Raw genomic sequence first — 19,386 nt, forward strand, 5'->3', positions numbered from 1 at the left:
AATGAAATCTGAGGCTTTTATGCTCTGATACAATAGTCTTGTCAGGGACCACTTCTGTTGTGGGACATAGTTGGCTTACAGAAGAGAGTCTTCTTTTGTTCAGAGATACAGAAGAGCTGGAGGCAGATGTGAGCAGGATAAGTTACCAATTGTCTTACAATAAGAAGTCAGAATCAGAAATCCTAAATATGGAATTCAGGCACAATCAGGAGCAGGAGATGGTTGTCAGATGCAGGAGGTTCATGCATGGTTTAGTTCACATTTCCCTGAACACTTTTCCTGTGCTGGTATGTTTCTCCCAAAATTATCTTAGAGACACTGTCTAATTTCTGACACTATATTTGTATCCCTGAAAAAGACATTTAACCTTTGGCTCTTTCCTTTTATACATATGTATAAAGAATATATGTTTGCATATATTTGTAAATATATCTATATACTATATATAGTTACTTATAAAATTTTCAGGATGAATATGCATATTTGAAATACTGCAAAATTTAGCTAGTCATCCTTATGTGTTCCTTAACACAAGTGAAAGCAGTAATTTCAGATTTGGCTTTATAAGAAAAGCTTACAATTATTTGGTTTAAGACAATATTAAATTGGTTTTTTAAATCTGGTGAATATCAACTACTGATACAAAATCCCATATCAAAAATCTACTGAGTGATAAAAAGAAATCATCCATGAAATGAACACCTAGTGAATAGAGATTTATAAAACAGAAAATAAAAGTGGAAATAATTTTCAAAAAGTAGGAAATAAAGCTATAATTGAACTATTTTTAATTTCAAAATTTATTATATTTGAACTGCTCATATATTCATCGTGTTTCTCCTAATTTTTCTCCTCCTTCCCCTCCTCCTCTTTTGCCTTCTCTTCCTCCTTTTGGTTCTTCTTAGCTTTGACCTCGTAGCCATTGGTGGTATCTCTGTTGTCTTACTTTTTGACCGATCGCCTTTCTTGTCTGAAAAGAGAACACTCTGGTTGCCTTGGAATCAGTTTATTGTGGTGGAGAAAGTAATCATGCAGAGAATTACGGCAGACTCACCATCCTGTGATATTTCCAACTTCATCAGCCCAAACCCTATTGTGCTTCCTTCACCACTTACATCATTTGGAGGGTCCTGTCCAGAAAGGGGAACTATTGTCCCTGAACTACAGGTAGGTATATTGGGCTTCAAAAGTATAAAGTTATAGTCATTAGTATGTTTAGCAATGTATTATGGATATTTTTTTCTGTCATTCTCACTCTTCCTAAAATATGGGTCCCTTGATTTTTTTACAAGAAGCATTTGAATGAAGTCTTTCTAATACATTATTGGCAAGGATATTAGTGCAGTATCTGTGGCCTGGAAATAGCAAGATGAACTAGCTATCAAGAGAAAGGGTCAACTTTGACCTAATTAATACAGTGCCCTAAAAAAACATGGCGAGCTGGCTTAATAGTGATAGCAGTATAATCGATGATCTTGGAGTGTTTGTGGTTCTGAAATTGAAGCTTCTTTAAAAATCTGCTTTTCTTCCATTGTGCGGGTTATATTTATTGTTGTTGTTCTCAGAAGTCATAGAAGTTCTTGTTTAGCTGTATTTAGTAAAGGTGGTTTTCTAGCCTGGAGTGGGTGTGCTTTGTACAAAATTGCTTCTAAGTATTTGAGTTTTAGAGTGTAGATTTCCTGAGAATTATTATTTATCGAAATTCAGTTTTAAGCCACTCCAACAGTCATAATACCATTCCTAGACGATATTATAAAAACATTCTAATGCTATTTAAAAGTGGATGCCAAATAAATGGACATATCAGTCATACAGATCCAAAACTCAAGAAGTGTACTCCTAAAAGAGTTTAATGGACACTCCAAGATTGGATTAACTTTTACTACATCACAACAGCCTCAAAAGCTCTCAGAATCCCCTACTAAAGACGCCTCACACAAAGATAACTGTCTCTGGGAAAAGCAACACAAAGTGTTGGCTGTCTTGGCTATTCTAACACTTTTCCTTAGGAAATAAGAAAAACAGGAAAGTAATGAGTATATCTGACTGGCATACTAATTCTTCCACAAAGAAAAAAACAAAGGATTTCAAAAATAGAATTATGTATTTCCTTATGAAAATAAATACTAAGGTAACAAATGTGTTAACTACAGTTAAAAGAATTTTAAAAAGCCAGTGGACAATTTTAATCTGAGACATATAATGTAGAGGAAATAATGCTGTACAAAGAATATAGAAGAGGGACTGAAGGAATGACTTTCAGTTCAGTATACTGGTTATTCCTCTTGAGGATTCAAGTCTGATTTCCAGCACCTAGACTTGGTAGCTCACAATTGTTTATAACCCCAGCTTCATAGCATGGAATGTCCTCTTCTGGCCCCCATGGGTACCTGCACTCACATGTACATACACAGACACATAGACAGACACACACATACACACACATTATTAAAAATAAGACAAATTTTAAAGGCTTTACAAGAGAAAATAGGTCATTGGAAAAGTATGTGTTGCTTTGTGTTTAACAGTCTGTTCTGTGGATTTTACATGCAAGTATGAAGAAGCTGAAGGATAAAAAGTACTTTGTTAATAATAAAACAAGACACAAACAATATTTACGTGTGCCACATTATCTTAAATTTACTGAATAATATGGACGCTTCAGCTATTCTGTTTTGAAAGATGAAAATGATGGAATAGAAGATTCAATTTTAGTTACCAGTTTTTGACATTTATTTCTATCTGTAGTAATAAACAAATAAGTAATAGCAGTTAATTTACAAAGCCAAATGGCATTTTCACTCTGAAACCAATGTTTACTACAAGATTTACGGAGGAATTAGTGGGAATTTTCTTTTCTGTCATTGGTGCCAAGTTAGAGAAACTTATACCCAGCCATTTGTACATACAGTCACAATGAAAAATATGAAAAAAAACTGTGATTAAAAATTTGATCTCCAGATCATTCCAAAGCTCCAATGTAAACAAACATAATGGTTTCAATAAAGATTAATTCCAGGGATCCCATAATCTTTGTCAGTAAATATCACTTGCTAAACCTGCTTCCTCTTAGGATACCCATCCTAAATAGGCAATTGATTTGAGATATGTGAACCAAGTAAGGGTGTGTGTGTGTGTGTGTGTGTGTGTGTGTGTGTGTGTGTGTCTGTGTGTGTCTGTGTGTGTCTGTGTTTATATAAGTAGACGACCCCTTAATAGAACGCAGAGCATGGAATTGCTTGACATTCAGCAGTGTGATCTTTCCCAAGCCTTGCTAAGCGATTTTTGGAACAACGATGAAAGAATAAAATTGTTCTTTACAGTCATGCCTGGCGGTAGAAGATGAGAGCAAGCTGTAGCATTGGCTGTATTTCTCATTCTTATTCAGATTTGATGGAAAATTGAAATTTTGGTCACCCAGTCTCCTAAAAATCTGGAAATACATGACTTGGCATCAGTAGATCCCAGTATTCACTGGCCTTTAGTCTGGTTCGCAGACAGCAAAGCATATGTTAGCTTCCTCTACCTGTGGCCACTGGAGAGCTAATTTTTGTTTTGTTTTGTGTGTTTCAATTTTAGGTTGTACAGGAGGAAATCCCAATTCCTTCTAGCTTTGTGAGGCTGAGTTACCTGAGCAGTCGAACACCTGGGTATAAAACTTTGCTACGGATCATTTTGACACATTCAACGATTCCCGTGGGCATGATTAAAGTACACCTCACAGTAGCTGTGGAAGGGCGACTCACACAGAAGTGGTTTCCTGCTGCAATTAATCTTGTCTACACATTTGCTTGGAATAAGACAGACATCTATGGACAGAAGGTTTGGGGCCTGACAGAAGCTTTGGGTATGTTGAAATATTTCTGTTTAAATAGCAGTATTTTGCTTACAAAACAGAACATACTAGATATGCTTTAATTTGATTTGGAATATTAAATGATTTTTCTTCCAGTTAAGGAATATTAGGTATTCTTTTTCATGTAAATACACACTTTGGACCTGCTTGGAATTCCACTTTGATATATTGTTCCTTAAAAATTATTTTAGTTTCATGATAGCAACATACCACAGGTATCACACAATATCAAATTTATCTTATAACTGTCTCCAGAACTGAATGTTGCCTTCTAACAGTGACCTTTGGTGTGGTGTTCTGCAAGCCTTGTTTTTGAATTTGACATTTAGACTGTCATTTCCACTTAGAAACTACAAAATTCTAACATATAGGCATCTCTACTTGTTATCATTTATGCCTAAGACAGTTATACTCCATTAACTTATTACTTCAGTAGGTTAAATAAAAAACACCATCCTAATTTCCTATTTCTTTTGATTTTCTCTAATCTTGACAGAGAATGTTACCATACAGACTAGAAATCTAGGGACAGATTGGAAGCTGACTCTGGAGGAGCTGTTTTCACATCCTTCCTTGGAAGTGCTTGCTGTGATATAACCCCACATAGCTAAGCAATACATTTCAGACTATAGCGTATCAAATTTTTCTCCTTTTTCCAAAGGAAAATGAAAAGATCTGGTGTCTTTTCTTTGCCTAGTTAAAATTCAAATATTTAACTAACAATTTAATCTATGTTAGACTTTATTAGAATACAAGGAGCATGGGCAGGTTTGGATTACCTCAGTCCCTTCAACAAGATTTCACTGCTTCCCCCAACAGGGACTGGATCTTACTTACCAGTGAGTGTACCTCTACTGCTATACTAATGACGCTCCCTTTCTCTCGTGTATCCAACTACTATTCTGATGACTTTATTTATCGTGCATTCAGATTCCTATTCGAAAGAATATCAATGTACATCAGTCAATGTACAGCACAGAAAAACTGCAATGCCAAACTCTACCAGCAGGCTAATTTCCACTACACTTTCTGGCCAGCCAATGTTCATTCTTTCTTGAGTGTAGCAGTTATAAGAAAGTTGGGGGGGACTTAATTGGGGGAGGGCGAGGGAAATGGGAGGCGGTGGCGGGGAAGAGACAGAAATCTTTAATAAATAAATAAATTAAAAAAAATAAAACTCCCACTTAAAAATAAAAAAGCAAGCCTGCCACCTATGGCCACAAAAGGCCCTCTATACAGGAATCTGAGGACGCTGGCTGTTGACTGGTCTTGCATTTGCATATCCAAGAGGGCCACTTAAGAGGCCCTTCACAGGACAAAGATCAGCTTCTCTGGGCTTAAGGGAAGAAAGGTACTCTCCACTCTCCACATTCCTGCAGCGCAGACCCTCACAGAAGGCTGTTTCTTGGGCACATCTGGGGGGCTGCCCTCCGCTTCTCCCACGACTCTTCCTGCTACAGTTACTGTGGAGAATGACTTTGCACCAGACACGGGAACTCTCAGACCAGAGACCCTCCTGGTGCTCCTGACAATTCACAGGTACTGAGATCGGGGGTGGGGGATAGGAACTGGGGGGCTGTCGGTGGCATGGGGGATAATCCACTGGCTGACTGCAGGTCTGCCTCCCCTGACCCCCCCAAGCTCTAGTATGACCACGGAACTTTGTGAGAGGCCCGATTTCCCAGCACGACAGAGTGCTCCATCCTTCCTCTACAGGGGTAACGAGGGAACTGTCAATTGAATGTGTTGTCCAAAGGCTCATCTGCTGGATCTGGCCTTCTTCGCTGAAGTCTCTGATACCATACTGGGATCCCACCCTCACAACGCCAGTATTTAATAAAAGCTTGCTTTAAAAAAGAAAAAGAAAGTTCTAGAGCCAAACTCCTTCCCTAGGTTCAGTCTATTTTCCTAGTGAGTAGCCAGCTGTCTCCAAGCCCTCTCTGATCTCTTCATCATCATTCTCTCCCTTGCCCCTATAAGACAAGAAGACTTCCCAGTACTGTCCATTACTGCCAGTCTGATTGTTTTCCACTACTAGTTTTTTCTTTAGCTTTGCCCATTCTGTCATTCAAACTCCTAGTAAGCACTGCCTGAGTCCTTCTGTGACCATGGCTGCAATATACTCAAAGCCCCATAATTGGCCACTCCAGATACTAGCGTGTTTTGCTAGTCAGAACAACCCAAAATTTCTTACATTTCTCTATAGCTTTTATTTTCCAGTTATTTATGAACCTCCTTAGACCCCTCCTGAATGTAAAGGTTAGCTTAGTTGTTGGTGTTGCCATTAACTGTTATTTTCTTAAGCTGCAACATGCACAAATTTATCCAACATCCTGATAAAGAGCTAACTATTATGATTTCTATTATTTCCTCACAAGATTTATATACATGAAGCTCAACCTGATTTCAGAAAAATAACAGCTTTGTTGGGACATAATTTACATATCTAATAAAACCTTCCCTACATTTATAGAAGGCAATTTGCACAGTTCAAAATGTTCTGCAGCCACCACCAATATCTAAATCCGGATCATTTTTGTCATTACCCCCACAAAGCCCCCCAACATATTAGCAGTTGCCTTTCCACCTCTCTCTCCCCTGGCCCTGGAATCTGTTGATCGCCTTTTTGTCTTCTTATGCTCCCCTAATTTGTATTTTTCAAACTGATAACACCATACAATAAGTGGTCTTTTGGGTTTGACTTCTTTCACTTGGCCTAACATTACCAGTGCTCATCCATGTAATCACATATAGCTGTGCTTCCTTCCATTTCGTTGTGACTGATTAATATTCTATTATAGGCATACACCATACATGTTTGTTCTTTTATGAACTCAAGGACATTGGCACTGTTTTCACTTTCTGTCCTTTGAATAGTGTTCCTATAAATCTTTGTGTAGATTAAAATCATGTATTTTAATTCTTTTGCATATATACATAGATTTCTGGACAGTATGCATACTGTGTTTAAATTACCAAGAAACCACCTAACTATTTTCTTCAGTGACTGCACAATTTGTTTGCACGTGTATGAATACGTGCTGGTATACATGGATACGAATGTATATGGAGGTTGATGTCAAGGATCTTCCTCAATAACTCCTTCTCTATTGTTTTTGAGATAGTATGTATCAATCAAACTAGAATGCACTGATCTGGCTAGTTCACCTATCTAGCAAGCCCCAGGGATCCTCCTGTCTCTGCTTCCCAGCATTGTGATTATAGCACCAGACTTTGCATGTAGAGTTACAGGATTGAACTCAGGTCCTTGTGCATGCATAGTAAGCATTTTAGTGACTGAAGTATCAAGCTAGCTTCTGGCTGCACCATATACTAAACCTCATTTCATACATGAATTGCGTCTCTTTAAATATCTCCATCAATAAATATTCTAAGCCTTCTTTGTTCTCCTTAATCATCTTCAATGAGGGATTTACTAATACACTTACCTTTAATTAAGGAAACATGTAAACCACATATATAAACAAAAATGTGTAGATTATGATGTTGACGTCTTCATTCATATTGTTCATCTGTTTGTCATTCTGACTGCAAAACAGCATTAATTAAAATGCTATCTGGGAGGTTTTGGAAGTACTAAAAGGAAGAGCAGAAATTTGTAAATGTAATCTCAATTTTTTTAAGTAAAATAGTATTAATATATGTTATTCCTTTTTTTCTAATGCTAGTGACAGTAATAAAAGCTATGGGTAATGAAATGTCTTGAAAATACCCAAAGTGTAAAACAAGACAATGGTTCTTTATACACTTAAGGGAAACTTTCAGAATGGAGCAAGGAAACTGGCAAAGCTCCCAAAGAAAAGGCCTAAATAATTGCACAAATAGTAACTAAGCTAGAATATAGATTATTTGCCTTGTAGGCAATGTCCCTGTTAGCCATGATTTAAGGGGCTAGTGGCTAAAGAGACTTTATTTACTACATATCCTTTAGCACCATCCCTTTTTCCTTAGCTTGAGAAAGAAAACAGGTGCTTGGTTATTTCAGTGTTCACCACATTTGAACCCGTTTTAAAAGCATTTGGTTTGTAAAAAAGGTTAGTCAATAAGGAAAAAGAAAACATCAATCTTTATTGAAGGAAAAGTCTAGTTTATCTTATATTTATAGATTTCATCTATAATCTATGTTAGCATATATCTATAGATTAAGTATATTCATGCCTTATCCTAGCCTGTTATTGGTGGGTTTTTTCCTTACAATAATTTCAATATGTTTAATGAAAATATAATTTGATCACTTTCACTCCTCTCTTTCCTTCTTCTAGTCACTCCTAGCTACCCATTCTCAAACCCCTTCCATGCCGCCCACTCTCAAGTTAATAGCCTCCTTTTCTTTAATTACTAGTGTGCAATCAAACAATACAAGTAAATACAATTTTCTCCCTCAATCTTTTCTGTTTGTGAGTATACGGTTTCAGGGCTGACCACTCTGCATTGGACAACCAATGGGGGGGGATCTTATCCCTAGAACAAGTAAATTCTTCTTCCATCACAGAAAATGAGATAATTTTCTAAGAATGGTAAAGCAACTGAATAAATGATATAATAAAATTGGAGGGTCAACTACTCTGAAGGATTGTGAACCCCTAAAGAACACACCAAAAACTTGAAGAGATAAATGTATGGAGGCATTTTTATTAAATGTGTGCTTATTGAGATTCTATGTCAACATCTAGAATATACTCTGCACATTTACTTGCAAACATGGCAGTATTTTATAATTACTGTACTACTATGAGTGTAAATAGACAAAGTTTCCCATCAAATAGTAACAACGGTGTCAATATACGGCATTGCTCAGATTGCTTTTAAACTCAAAGTGCTTAATGTAGCTATTTGGTAACATAAACATAACCACCCCTCCTTAAAATGTCCACCTGTCACTTCTAAGTATATTATGCTGCATGACAAAAGAGAATTACGATTACAAACAAATTTTAGTTTGTCGATTAGTTTTGAATATATGATTAGATATTGCCCTACTTTGTCTAGACCACATAATATCAGAAAGCTCTTGAAAGTGAAAGAGAAAGATGAAAAGGTTAGAGTTATAGAAAGGTATAACTATGCAATAATGACATAGACAGATAAGCAGTGTCTATTTTGAAGAAGGGGTATGGAAATCACAAAACGAGAAATATGGCTGGCCACTAGGAGCTAGCTGGGAAAGACAGATATGGTATGTACCCTTAAAGTCTGTAGATGTTAGTTCAGTTCGGCTAACATCTTGGATTTTGTTCATGGGACCCATTTTAGACTCATGACTACTTCAACTATAAAATGACAAATTTATTTTATTTGAATTCTTTTAACATGTGACACTTTTTCACAGTAGCAATAGGAAATTGATATAAGCCTTTCCATCATTCATAATGTTCTACTTATACCAAGGATTTTGATTAAGGCTATGGCCAAGAAGGACTCAACTCTTGTTCCTTCTCGTACCAATTAACTGTCAATCTCTGGCCCACCGATTTCAGGATGATGGACTAAGAGGAGTCCAAATTTAAATAAGATGAATTTGAAGTGATGGAGACTATCTAGGTTGAAATGCTGCTTAGTTTGAAATGTGGCAATCTTGCTTGCCACGTGGCTCAGCTGTGGGGAATTGGTATAATATCTACGGGCCAGAATGTCACAAAAGAAGAATAAACTATTGAAAGACAACCAAAATGGAAAGAGCAGTGTTTAAAATCCTAGGCTATTCCACCATTTTCCACAATGAAACAGACTTTGCAGCTGGTATAATACAAGACTGAATACATTACCAATAGGGATTTTGTGGACTCTCTACTACAAGAAGTATTGGTGGCAACTGATAAGATTTATTAATCCAAGTACACTATTGATCAAGCAGAAGAAGAGTAAAACTCACCCTAAGGTTCACTACAAAAGCCCAAATCACTGATTCATCCAGCTTAAAGAATTTGCTGTCTGATTCATGGACAAGACTGCCCTGCTGAAAACTCCATGTGAGCATTTGAAATGATTTGGACCTAGTGCTTCATTCCCTGGCTCTAAATAAAGTATAATGTCTAGAAATCATTGTATTTTATTTAGTTTCCTTCCCAACTATATGGCTTGCAAAACAGTATTTTAAAAAGTCACTATTGTTAAGTTCATGGTGCTGTTAAAATTCTAGAGATGGTGTATTTAATGTGACGAACTGGCTTGTTCGGGGCCTCTGATCTACATCCATTATGTGAATTTTGTCAAAATAATTCCCTATGTCTGCCTGTGTCTGCATCTATTATCAATGTATAATAATGCATTCTGCCTGGCCTTCATTTTAATTAAATTAAACTGCAGAGGTTTAAAGTCCTGGAAGTTCAGGAAATCAGCCATCTGCCTTTAGTAGCAGTGCTATAAACAATCCTATTTTTCTTCAAGGTTATTGGCAACAATGATTGCAAAATTATTTAGTACAGTAGTTTGGCAAGAAAGAGTGGTGTTTCTGTGAGAACTAGACTTCTTAAAGGCTCACAATGCATAGGAGTCCGTCTAAATTGTGTTAGAGAGAAACAGGGGAACATTAATAGTAATAGGTGCTAAGCTATGGCTGCTTTGTGCACACAAAACATTCCTGAGAATGATGCTTTAGTGTTCATAAATTTTCCTTCAGTAAAACCTAAGCAAGCTGGGCAGCCACAAGAACAGTACCCACCGAATATTTTAATAATAAATGGGGAGTGCTTTACAATTTGCAAGGTACTTTCACATACATTATTTCATTTTAATCCATATAGCATTCCTGCTTGGTAGGCATGGCAAAATTAATAAGGTTTCCAATATCTAGAGGAAGAACCAGGTTCAGAAAGAGCCGAAAAGCCTGTACAGAGACAGAATTCCAACTCAGATCTTCCAGTCCTATATGTCTTTTCTTCTGTCATTCTTGATCCAATGAGAGAACACCCCACTTTAACAAGCACCCAATTCTATGCCCCACTGGCTTTCTGTCAGAAAAGCTAGCATAGATAATAATCTCTCATCATTTCTTTCCACTGATTAATTCATAATTGCTAACTGAGAGCAGAACTGTGTTAGACTGTCAACTTTATAGTCACAGTGCCCAGGCTTTAAGTTTTTTAAGGAACAATTACATGCTTGCAACTTTAAAGCAAAGTATGAAAAAGCAAACCAGAAAGATCACGACAAATAAATGTTGAGTGGCTGCAAAACCAAGCATTGTGACAGCTTTTAAGCTACTATTAATTTTTTTAAACTTAAATATGAAATGTTTAGTGTGGGATATAAGTTATGGCCATTTTAATATGAGATAGAATCTCTAAAGTAAGAAAGTCTAGGACTTACCCTAATACTCTGGTAAGCAAGTACTATGTGTCCATTTCAGTCTGGTTAAACTCATGGTTAGATCGTAAAACTCATTTCATGAGTCTAGCAGCATTTTGGAATAATAGAATATAATTTATTAGGTAATAATAGGACAAAAGTGACAAGAACACAATAGAAAGTATCAAAATATGATGCATAGGAACACTTTATTTCAGTCTGTGCATGTGTGTGTTTTGTGTGTGTGTGTGTTACCATATATGTATATGTATTGTGGGTCAAAATCAACAAACTCTTTCATGTGACATTCAGGAATAAAAGTTTGAAAGTCATTTGTAGGATAACAAAATCTAGAGACAGAAAAAAACATGTTTTAGCAAAACATACAACTTACCAATCAAGTCAGTATCTTCAACTATTCTTGCCTTCAACTCCTTTCTCCCAACATATCTCAAGATATTACAATTATAGTCCTTCAAAATTGGGTGAGAACATACTTTATCTGTCAAAACTAGGTGCTTTTGAGAATAAAAGGGTATTTCTTTTACATCCCTTTTACTCAAGCACATTTTTAAAAGCCCATTTCCAAAGTGAGTCTCTCTCTTGAATCACCTACCCAAACAAAATTGTCTAAAAAATAAAGGATAGCAATCTTTTGTTTTACCTTTTACTAGGTGAGGTTGAGAATAATTGTGGTTCTTTATTTTTGATGCACTGGGAAAAAAGTGACTCCAACCAATCTGACCTTCTTTAAATTTCATAAAAATGCCAAGTATCAAAGTGTTCAACACATGTTACTCTTTCTGCCTAAAATGGTTTTCCCTACACAGATAGCACCCCCCCCAAACTAATGCAAGGTTAACTTTCAATTTTTCTATGTCATGATGTTACAGTGGCATAAAAGCAATGTACATTTAGTAAAAGCCATACTTTGAATTTTGATGTTTTCCCTGCCTAGTGATATGCAGTAGTTATCACATGCCCTGGTGTTGCTGGGAAGCAGCAGAAAGCTGTAGTTCCCAGTTAGTCACTGAATTAAAAGAGTAAATAACTGATCTTATATAGTGAGCTGTCTTACTAAGTTCTGAAGTACACAAGGTTAAGTGTATTAAATGCATTTTTTACTCCAAATATTTTCAGCTTGCAAACACAGGTCCTTGTTAGTCAAGGTGATCCTATGCAGTACCCTCCTTTCCTCTTATCTGTGGTTTCACTTTTCTTGGTTTCAGTTACCCAGTGAACTGAAGTCTGAAAATGTTAAGTGAAAATTTCTGGAAATAAATACTCCATGCCGTTTTAGACTGCATGCCATTCCAAGCAGCATAATGATATCTCTCGCCATTCGATCTTGCCAAGACAGGAATAATTTACGGCAGTGAGATGGCTCGGCTAGTAAACTGCTTGACATGCAAGTCTGACGACCTGGGCTCCATCCTTAGAACTTGTGTAGCGGTAAAAGGGGAGAGATGACTAGACAAAGTTGTCCTCCAACCTCTATGTGGTTCAGTATGGCACAGGCACATGTGCACTCACACACACACACACGCACACACACACACATACACACACACAGCATGCTTGCATGACAATAATAATTTCAAAAGCAAGAAAAGCATTCTCTATTTGTCCAGCATATCCATAGTGTATATGCTAATGGCCTATTAATGTCACACAGTCGTGTCAGTTATCAAATCAACTGCTAAGCTATTGGAGTGCTTGTGTTCAATTAACGGTTAATTTACTTAATGACTCCAAAGCACAAGAATAGTTGTGCAAAGGAGACACCACAGCATGAAACATGGAAAGACAGATTAACTCTGATTACTGTGTGACAATGCTGCAGGGCACATAGACGAAAGCACCAACATAGATTTGATACCAGTCACAATTTCAGACATCCAGAAAGAGGTCTTAGATTGTGCCCCCCACAAGTGAGGGAAACCTCATTAGGTAAACCTCTTCTCTTTGTCTCCCCGATCTGCCATGAATTCCCTTATTAGAATCATTCCTAATAGTACACATTTTCTTCTTGTAACATTTATCAAAACATATGTAAGTAATTGTGTGAGCTATTAATTTTTCTTTCATATTTTTTGTATCACTAGACTATAAGCTGCGCCAAGAGGAATTCTGCTTTATTCTGTTTTATTCATCCTCATATCCCATGTGCCCCATACAGTGCCTGTAAGCAGGAGGTACTCAATAAATATTGCATATTTGTTGAATGATTGAACAAACAAGTGAATAAAGTCAGAAGTGACCCCTTAGCCTTGCCTGTGTAGGGGAATGATATCGCTCCACAGTAAGAGGAATACGCAAAGGCACTCACAAATTTGTATATAATCCCAGAACATCTTTCTGGTCTTCATGCAATTAGACTTGAAGAAATTATCCAGAAAAAAAAGTATTACAAAATTATATTTCAGTATGCAGCCTAGTATGAAACAGTTGAATAGCTACTCACACTCCTAAATGCCCTTTTTCTACTTGTCCAAATACATATCTTTTAATATTATCTTGCATAACCCTTTTTGTGAATGGGTAGAGTACATTTCCTCAGTAAAGTATTAGTAGTTCCCAAGCCAAATCCAGTAACTGGAGCAAGGATAATGTATCATGATCAGGTTGGATTTAATTTAGGACCACATGATGGTTCAGCCTTGGGAAATCTATTGCTAAAACTCACTTTCTTAGAAGCTTAAAGGTGAAAAAGATATGACTATTTCCACAAATGTTGAAAAGGCCCTCAATAAAAACCTACCATCTGATGCCGACAGTATTAAAAAACTGAGAATTACAGGTAAACAAAGCATTTCAGGCAATCAGGCAACATGTCAAATCAAGGAACCTCTGAGGTCACGCTATTTTCTAATAAATTACTAGAGAATAGGAAAAGATACAACGTTGAGAACACTCACTTATTTACAATAGGTAGCATGTTGTCAACACAGTGTTGATCTGTTGTTATGGCTTTCATTTGATTCTTTGGGTGTTTTGTTTTCTGTCATTTCCTGGGTTTGTATTAATATAGTTTTAATGGAAAATATTTATTGTTCTATTGAATGGCTTCTTTTTGAAGAAAAGGATTTTTATTTCTTGTTATTCTTTAAATGTCTTCAAATTATTTCTAGATGTATGCTTAGTTCATGAATGTAACACAAATTTTTCCACTGACTATCAGATCACCTTTAATTATATATTACTTTCATAAATGCAAGCATTATGAATTCTGAAGCCTTAGCCTGAAGCTATTGAAAATCATTTGCTTCATCTTGTCATATTTCACATATCAGCTTCATTACATTGTATCTTTACCTTGGCTACTTAATGTCAATCCCTTATTCTAGCCATTATAGATGAATGGTATATATTTACAAAACTAGATGTCATAGACAGTGTGGCCCCATAGCCTTCTTATAGTCCACAAGTGGTGAATAATGCTGCCCATATAAGTAAAATAAACATTAAGAGGGCTTTTTCAAATGCCTCAGAGGGAATAAGCTAGTCTTTTGCATTCAGTTTTCTTTATATTCCAGTGGGAGATTTGCAAGAAGACTAACAATGAAGTCAGAGGTATGCACCTATGATCAGAAAACACAGCTCTCTGCGAAAAATAGTATGTGCACAGGACAACCAGTGACTCATGCTTAGCGAATATTCACTTACTATCTCTGCATACATGTGAGACACAGACTATGGAAAGGCATAACTCTAGATGGAGTTAAGGGTGTCACAAAGGAAGATGCCACATGGCTCAAAGAATGCATTTTTCCATATTGACTCTTTTCCAATTGCCCTCCCAATAATTTTACAGCAGCATGGGGCCCTGTGCCACATCCTGTGAAGTATAACCCATGACCCTTTGCCTACCTTTCCCTGCTCACTGCCAGTCTAAACCACTTCTACAGCCCTTCTGAAATACTGTTGAATTAGTTTTCTCTCTTATTATACTAGTTTTCCTAGCTCTACTCCAGAGTGCCAGAGGCTGAATCTGTGACTTATACAATACTGTGTTAATGATCCAGTGCTATAGGGAAGAGACCAGAAACTGGTCATGGTCCAGTCTGCTTACTTAGCACAGCAGCTGTCATGGTACTGAGCAGAATGTTATGTCAAGGCTTAGCATTTTTAGCACTGGATCCAATATAAACCACTTTTTCTATATTTAATTATACAAAACACTGGGGCTTTAGTGCATTGCGGTCTGCTTCCACGAGAAGCTGAAGATTGTGCTGCTATTGCATTTGCTAGTCCTCTTGCATTTGGAGAGCAGTTAAGCATCATAGAGAGAAACTTTCCATTCTCAGAAGCCAATTGTAAGTTTCAGGATTAAGCTAAGAGGGCTCTGCAAGAAAGGAACCTCGCCTTGTTACTCTGAGCAAGGATCTGCACACACACACACACACACACACACACACACACACACACACACACACACACAAATACACCAACACACAGCCATTCTCATTAAAGTCAGTTGGAATTTTGGACAAGTCTTAAGTATAAATTATAACTTTATTAGCTCATAGAGCTTTCTCAGGAGAAAGTAAATCTAATAAAAATTAGAGGGAACTTATTAAGTGCTTGCCTTGTTGCTATTTGCTGTGACTGGGGAGAAAAAAGTAATATAATTGTGGGGTTTGCAGCCAATGCACTTTTTTGTTGCAGACTGGAGAGCAATTCAGAGAGCAGCTAGAAGGCGGTGAAAAGAGTATGTGTGTCTCATTACCGTTGCATCGAGAACTGTTTAATTGATGCTTTATGTAAGCGTTTCCTGCTGCCGAGTTAGGATGATCTTTAACTGTTACTGAGAGGGAAAAAAAGGCTCCGCACCATCATCAGAGGTCACCAAGGCACATTACTTATTTGCTAAACTACACAATCACCTTCCGGAGAAGGGATTCTAGAGGTGCTTACCAGGCTTCCAATGTACAGAAGTCAGACCCCGTAATTGCCAGACATACTGTGAGGAAAGAGATGATGACTTTAAAGAAACTGGTGATCATTATTGTTGTGATTATTTATTAATCGAGACTTTTAAACATTGGCAATAGAAGCAGAAATCGTGTCATTCTATACACCAACATGTTCTTTAATGTGTTCTCTAATCATCTGATCTTTCCAACATGAGACACATTGCACTATTTGGCTTGTTACGTTGATCCTAAACTTGTAAATATCATGTAAAGGGAGTGCAATTTAGAATCACATAGTGGTAATGATAAAGGGGAAGTGAAAAGGATTCTTAAATATATGTGTCCTAAGTCCAGAAATATTATTTTGATATTAAGACAACTACCACCTAGATTGGTATACAAAATTCTGTGCATATTTTCACTTTCCAGAAAGAATATCCATGATATTGTTCACAAGATTCACCATTAAATACTTCATAACCCATAATAGCATAAGAAGGACCAGTTTTAATGCCCTTCTTCCAACTTGGAGATGAAGAAGAATTTGCCTGAGACCCCAAACTTACTTACCAACAGATAAGAAAGTCAAAGTTTTTCTTCTCTTGATCTAAACTCGGCTGTTTTGAGTTGTTTTAACCAGTATAAGAGCTACGGTGAGATAGCAGGAAAACTGTAGACAGCATTGATTAGTGAGATAAGTACAATCAGGGATTATCTTTGAGGTTCCTTTTAACTCAGAGATCCTATTTGCACCTATCTTCATAGATAGCAGCGCTATACAGAGAACCCTCTAATAATTTCCCTTTAGAGATTCCTTTCATTTTATGATTAGTAATTGTCCTTGCCTACTGCTCTCTCTTGATAATGTTGCTTAGTAGAGACTAAAATTACAAATGGGTTTGCAGAAACGGAGAACTGCTCCGTAGGTAGAGGGCATGGAGGCCTGACTTCTGTCACCCAAACCATGTAGAATCTAGGTGCGATGGCTTGCATTTGTAATCCTAGAACTGAGAAAGCGTAAAGAAGAGGATCCCTGGACTAGCTAGTCAGTCAGTCTTGCTGAACTGATGAGCTCAGTTTACCAATAGACTGCTCCCATCATCAAAAATAGGGGTGGGGCCAGCAAGATGGCTCAGCTATTAAAGGTGCTTCTAACCAAGCCTGATGACCTGAGTTAGCTGACTGGAAACAGCATGGTGGAAAGAAGGAGCTGAGCACAGATGTTCTCCTCTAACTTCCACATGCACATTTGGAAGAGGCACAAATACGTACATGTAGATAGATAGATAGATAGATAGATAGATAGATAGATAGATAGATAGATAGATAGATAGATAGATAGATTAGATGTTAAAATTTAAAGGGCACACTAGATGTCAACCTCCTCTGGATTCCACATATATGCAAACACACACAAACATGTATGCATACCAGAAAAAAATAAGTTCCCATGAGTCTTAATCATCTGATAGCTGATAGAACTGCGGTGATATCAGAACTGATTATGTAATTTGTGAGGCCCAGTGAAACAAAAATGAAAATACATATGCCCTTCTCTAAAAACTACGAAGGGTTTCAAGATGATAACAGTAAACTTAATGTCAACGGTATGGCCCTTCTAATCTCAAGTCGTGCCCAGCAGGAACTATTGTGATTTCTTACTCCTAGCCTTGTTGGGTTGAGGAGCCAAAAGAAATGTAGCCTACAACTTCAAACTGGCCAAGCACTTATAAAGAATAGTATACTCACAATCTATGACTTATCTACATATGGACTCTTACATACACATACACAAGCAAATCAACTTAATTATTTTTCTGATCAAATAATAATGCCGGTAACCAGAACTAATTTGCTTTCCTTTTTTATTTTTGACCCATTATGCTGCCATTGCTTAAGCACCTGTTTTCTCTGCCAGTTTTCATAACCAAACAGCAAAGGAAGAACTGAACTCTCCAAGGACATGTAAAGATCTGGTAGAGGCTGGTACTGGAAAGCAGTATCAGAAGACAGACCAACTGGGTCTATTTTAAGCTGCCAGAGAAGCAAAAGCACCTTTGGGATGTGCAGTGTAATGAGTCAGTTCTCTCAGGCTTAGAACATTACGAAGATAGAAAGCATTTTGAAATTCATAAGGCAGAAATTTGGGGTTCCAACAGGTAAGCAGGTTCACCAACTGAGAAAATGGCTATGATTTGGTATGCTTGAGCTATACATATTTCAGTAGGACAGAGACATCCAAGGTACCGCATTCTGAACTTCCCATTTTTAGAGGCATACTATGGTTCCACGTTTAATGCACAACATCTGTGCTTCATAAGAGTTGGAGCCAAATGCTTGGGTGATGTCCCATTGGTACTCTATATGCAGAAAGAAAAACATAATATACACAACGTATAATTTACAGTTTCAGCTCTCTAAGCAAATTCACACCTCTTAGTAAAGTAAAGGCTGTTGGTATAGAAAATATATGAATTGACTAAATCAATTTTATTAGTTTCTTATGTATTCAAGTGTTGCATAAGTGGTTCAGCACTCCAAAGTCCATTTCCTGAATGCATTTTATGCTCTAGAGAAGTGAGAAACAAGCTTTATCCTGTACTTCACCTATAAAAGTACTGAGAGGAATTACACCATGTGTTCTTAATTCTCAAAGAGCATCTCTCCTTAGATTTACATGGCAGAATCTAATCAGAAAGCCCAGAATGAAGTTGAATGTTCACGTGCATATGGTACCTAACTAGCTATCACAGCATCCACTCACTTAATGCTTCATATATATACCCAGGATTCACTGGCTGGACATTTTGGAGTAACTAATGCCATTCTGTGTACAGTTCCAAACTATGCCAGGTGAAAGTCATGTGCTATTAAATTTCACCCCAAATCAAAAATAAATAGCAAATCAATAATCACATAATTATCAACCAGTGTGAATACAAAGTAAATATTTTACAATTTTCTAATACACTATTAACTCTTTCTTTGCAGTGTCTGTGGGATATGAATATGAGATGTGCCCTAACTTTATTCTCTGGGAACAAAGGACAGTCGTTTTACAGGGCTTTGAGATGGATGCATCGAACCTAGGAGGCTGGTCCTTGAATAAGCATCATATTTTTAATCCTCAAAGTGGTGAGCTACTTTCAAAATTTGTATTAATACCAGTTTCCTAATACTGTTTAGTACACATTTGTTGTTGAAAATTTGGTCAAATGTAAGAGAAAAATCACCTACAAGGATGACACTTAGACATAGTGTTCAGAGTGTACAGAGTGTGCATAGTGTACAGAGTGTGCATAGTGT

The 19,386-nt window shown here is 37.0% G+C and overlaps 1 protein-coding gene across 3 annotated transcripts in view; it reads left to right on the top strand.

Moving 5' to 3' along the window:
- Positions 1 to 19,386, top strand: part of Tenm1 (teneurin transmembrane protein 1) — an 825,611-nt gene that overhangs the window by 686,935 nt on the left and 119,290 nt on the right. For all 3 annotated transcript variants that reach the window (XM_026784949.1, XM_013350458.2, XM_026784950.1), the window contains 3 exons: positions 906 to 1,167; positions 3,580 to 3,847; positions 19,072 to 19,215. In XM_026784949.1, coding sequence (XP_026640750.1) covers positions 906 to 1,167; positions 3,580 to 3,847; positions 19,072 to 19,215 — 674 coding nt within the window. The remainder of the gene's footprint in view (positions 1 to 905; positions 1,168 to 3,579; positions 3,848 to 19,071; positions 19,216 to 19,386) is intronic.

The sequence above is a fragment of the Microtus ochrogaster genome, chromosome X (assembly GCF_000317375.1).
Source record: "Microtus ochrogaster isolate Prairie Vole_2 chromosome X, MicOch1.0, whole genome shotgun sequence".
NCBI lineage: Eukaryota > Metazoa > Chordata > Mammalia > Rodentia > Cricetidae > Microtus > Microtus ochrogaster.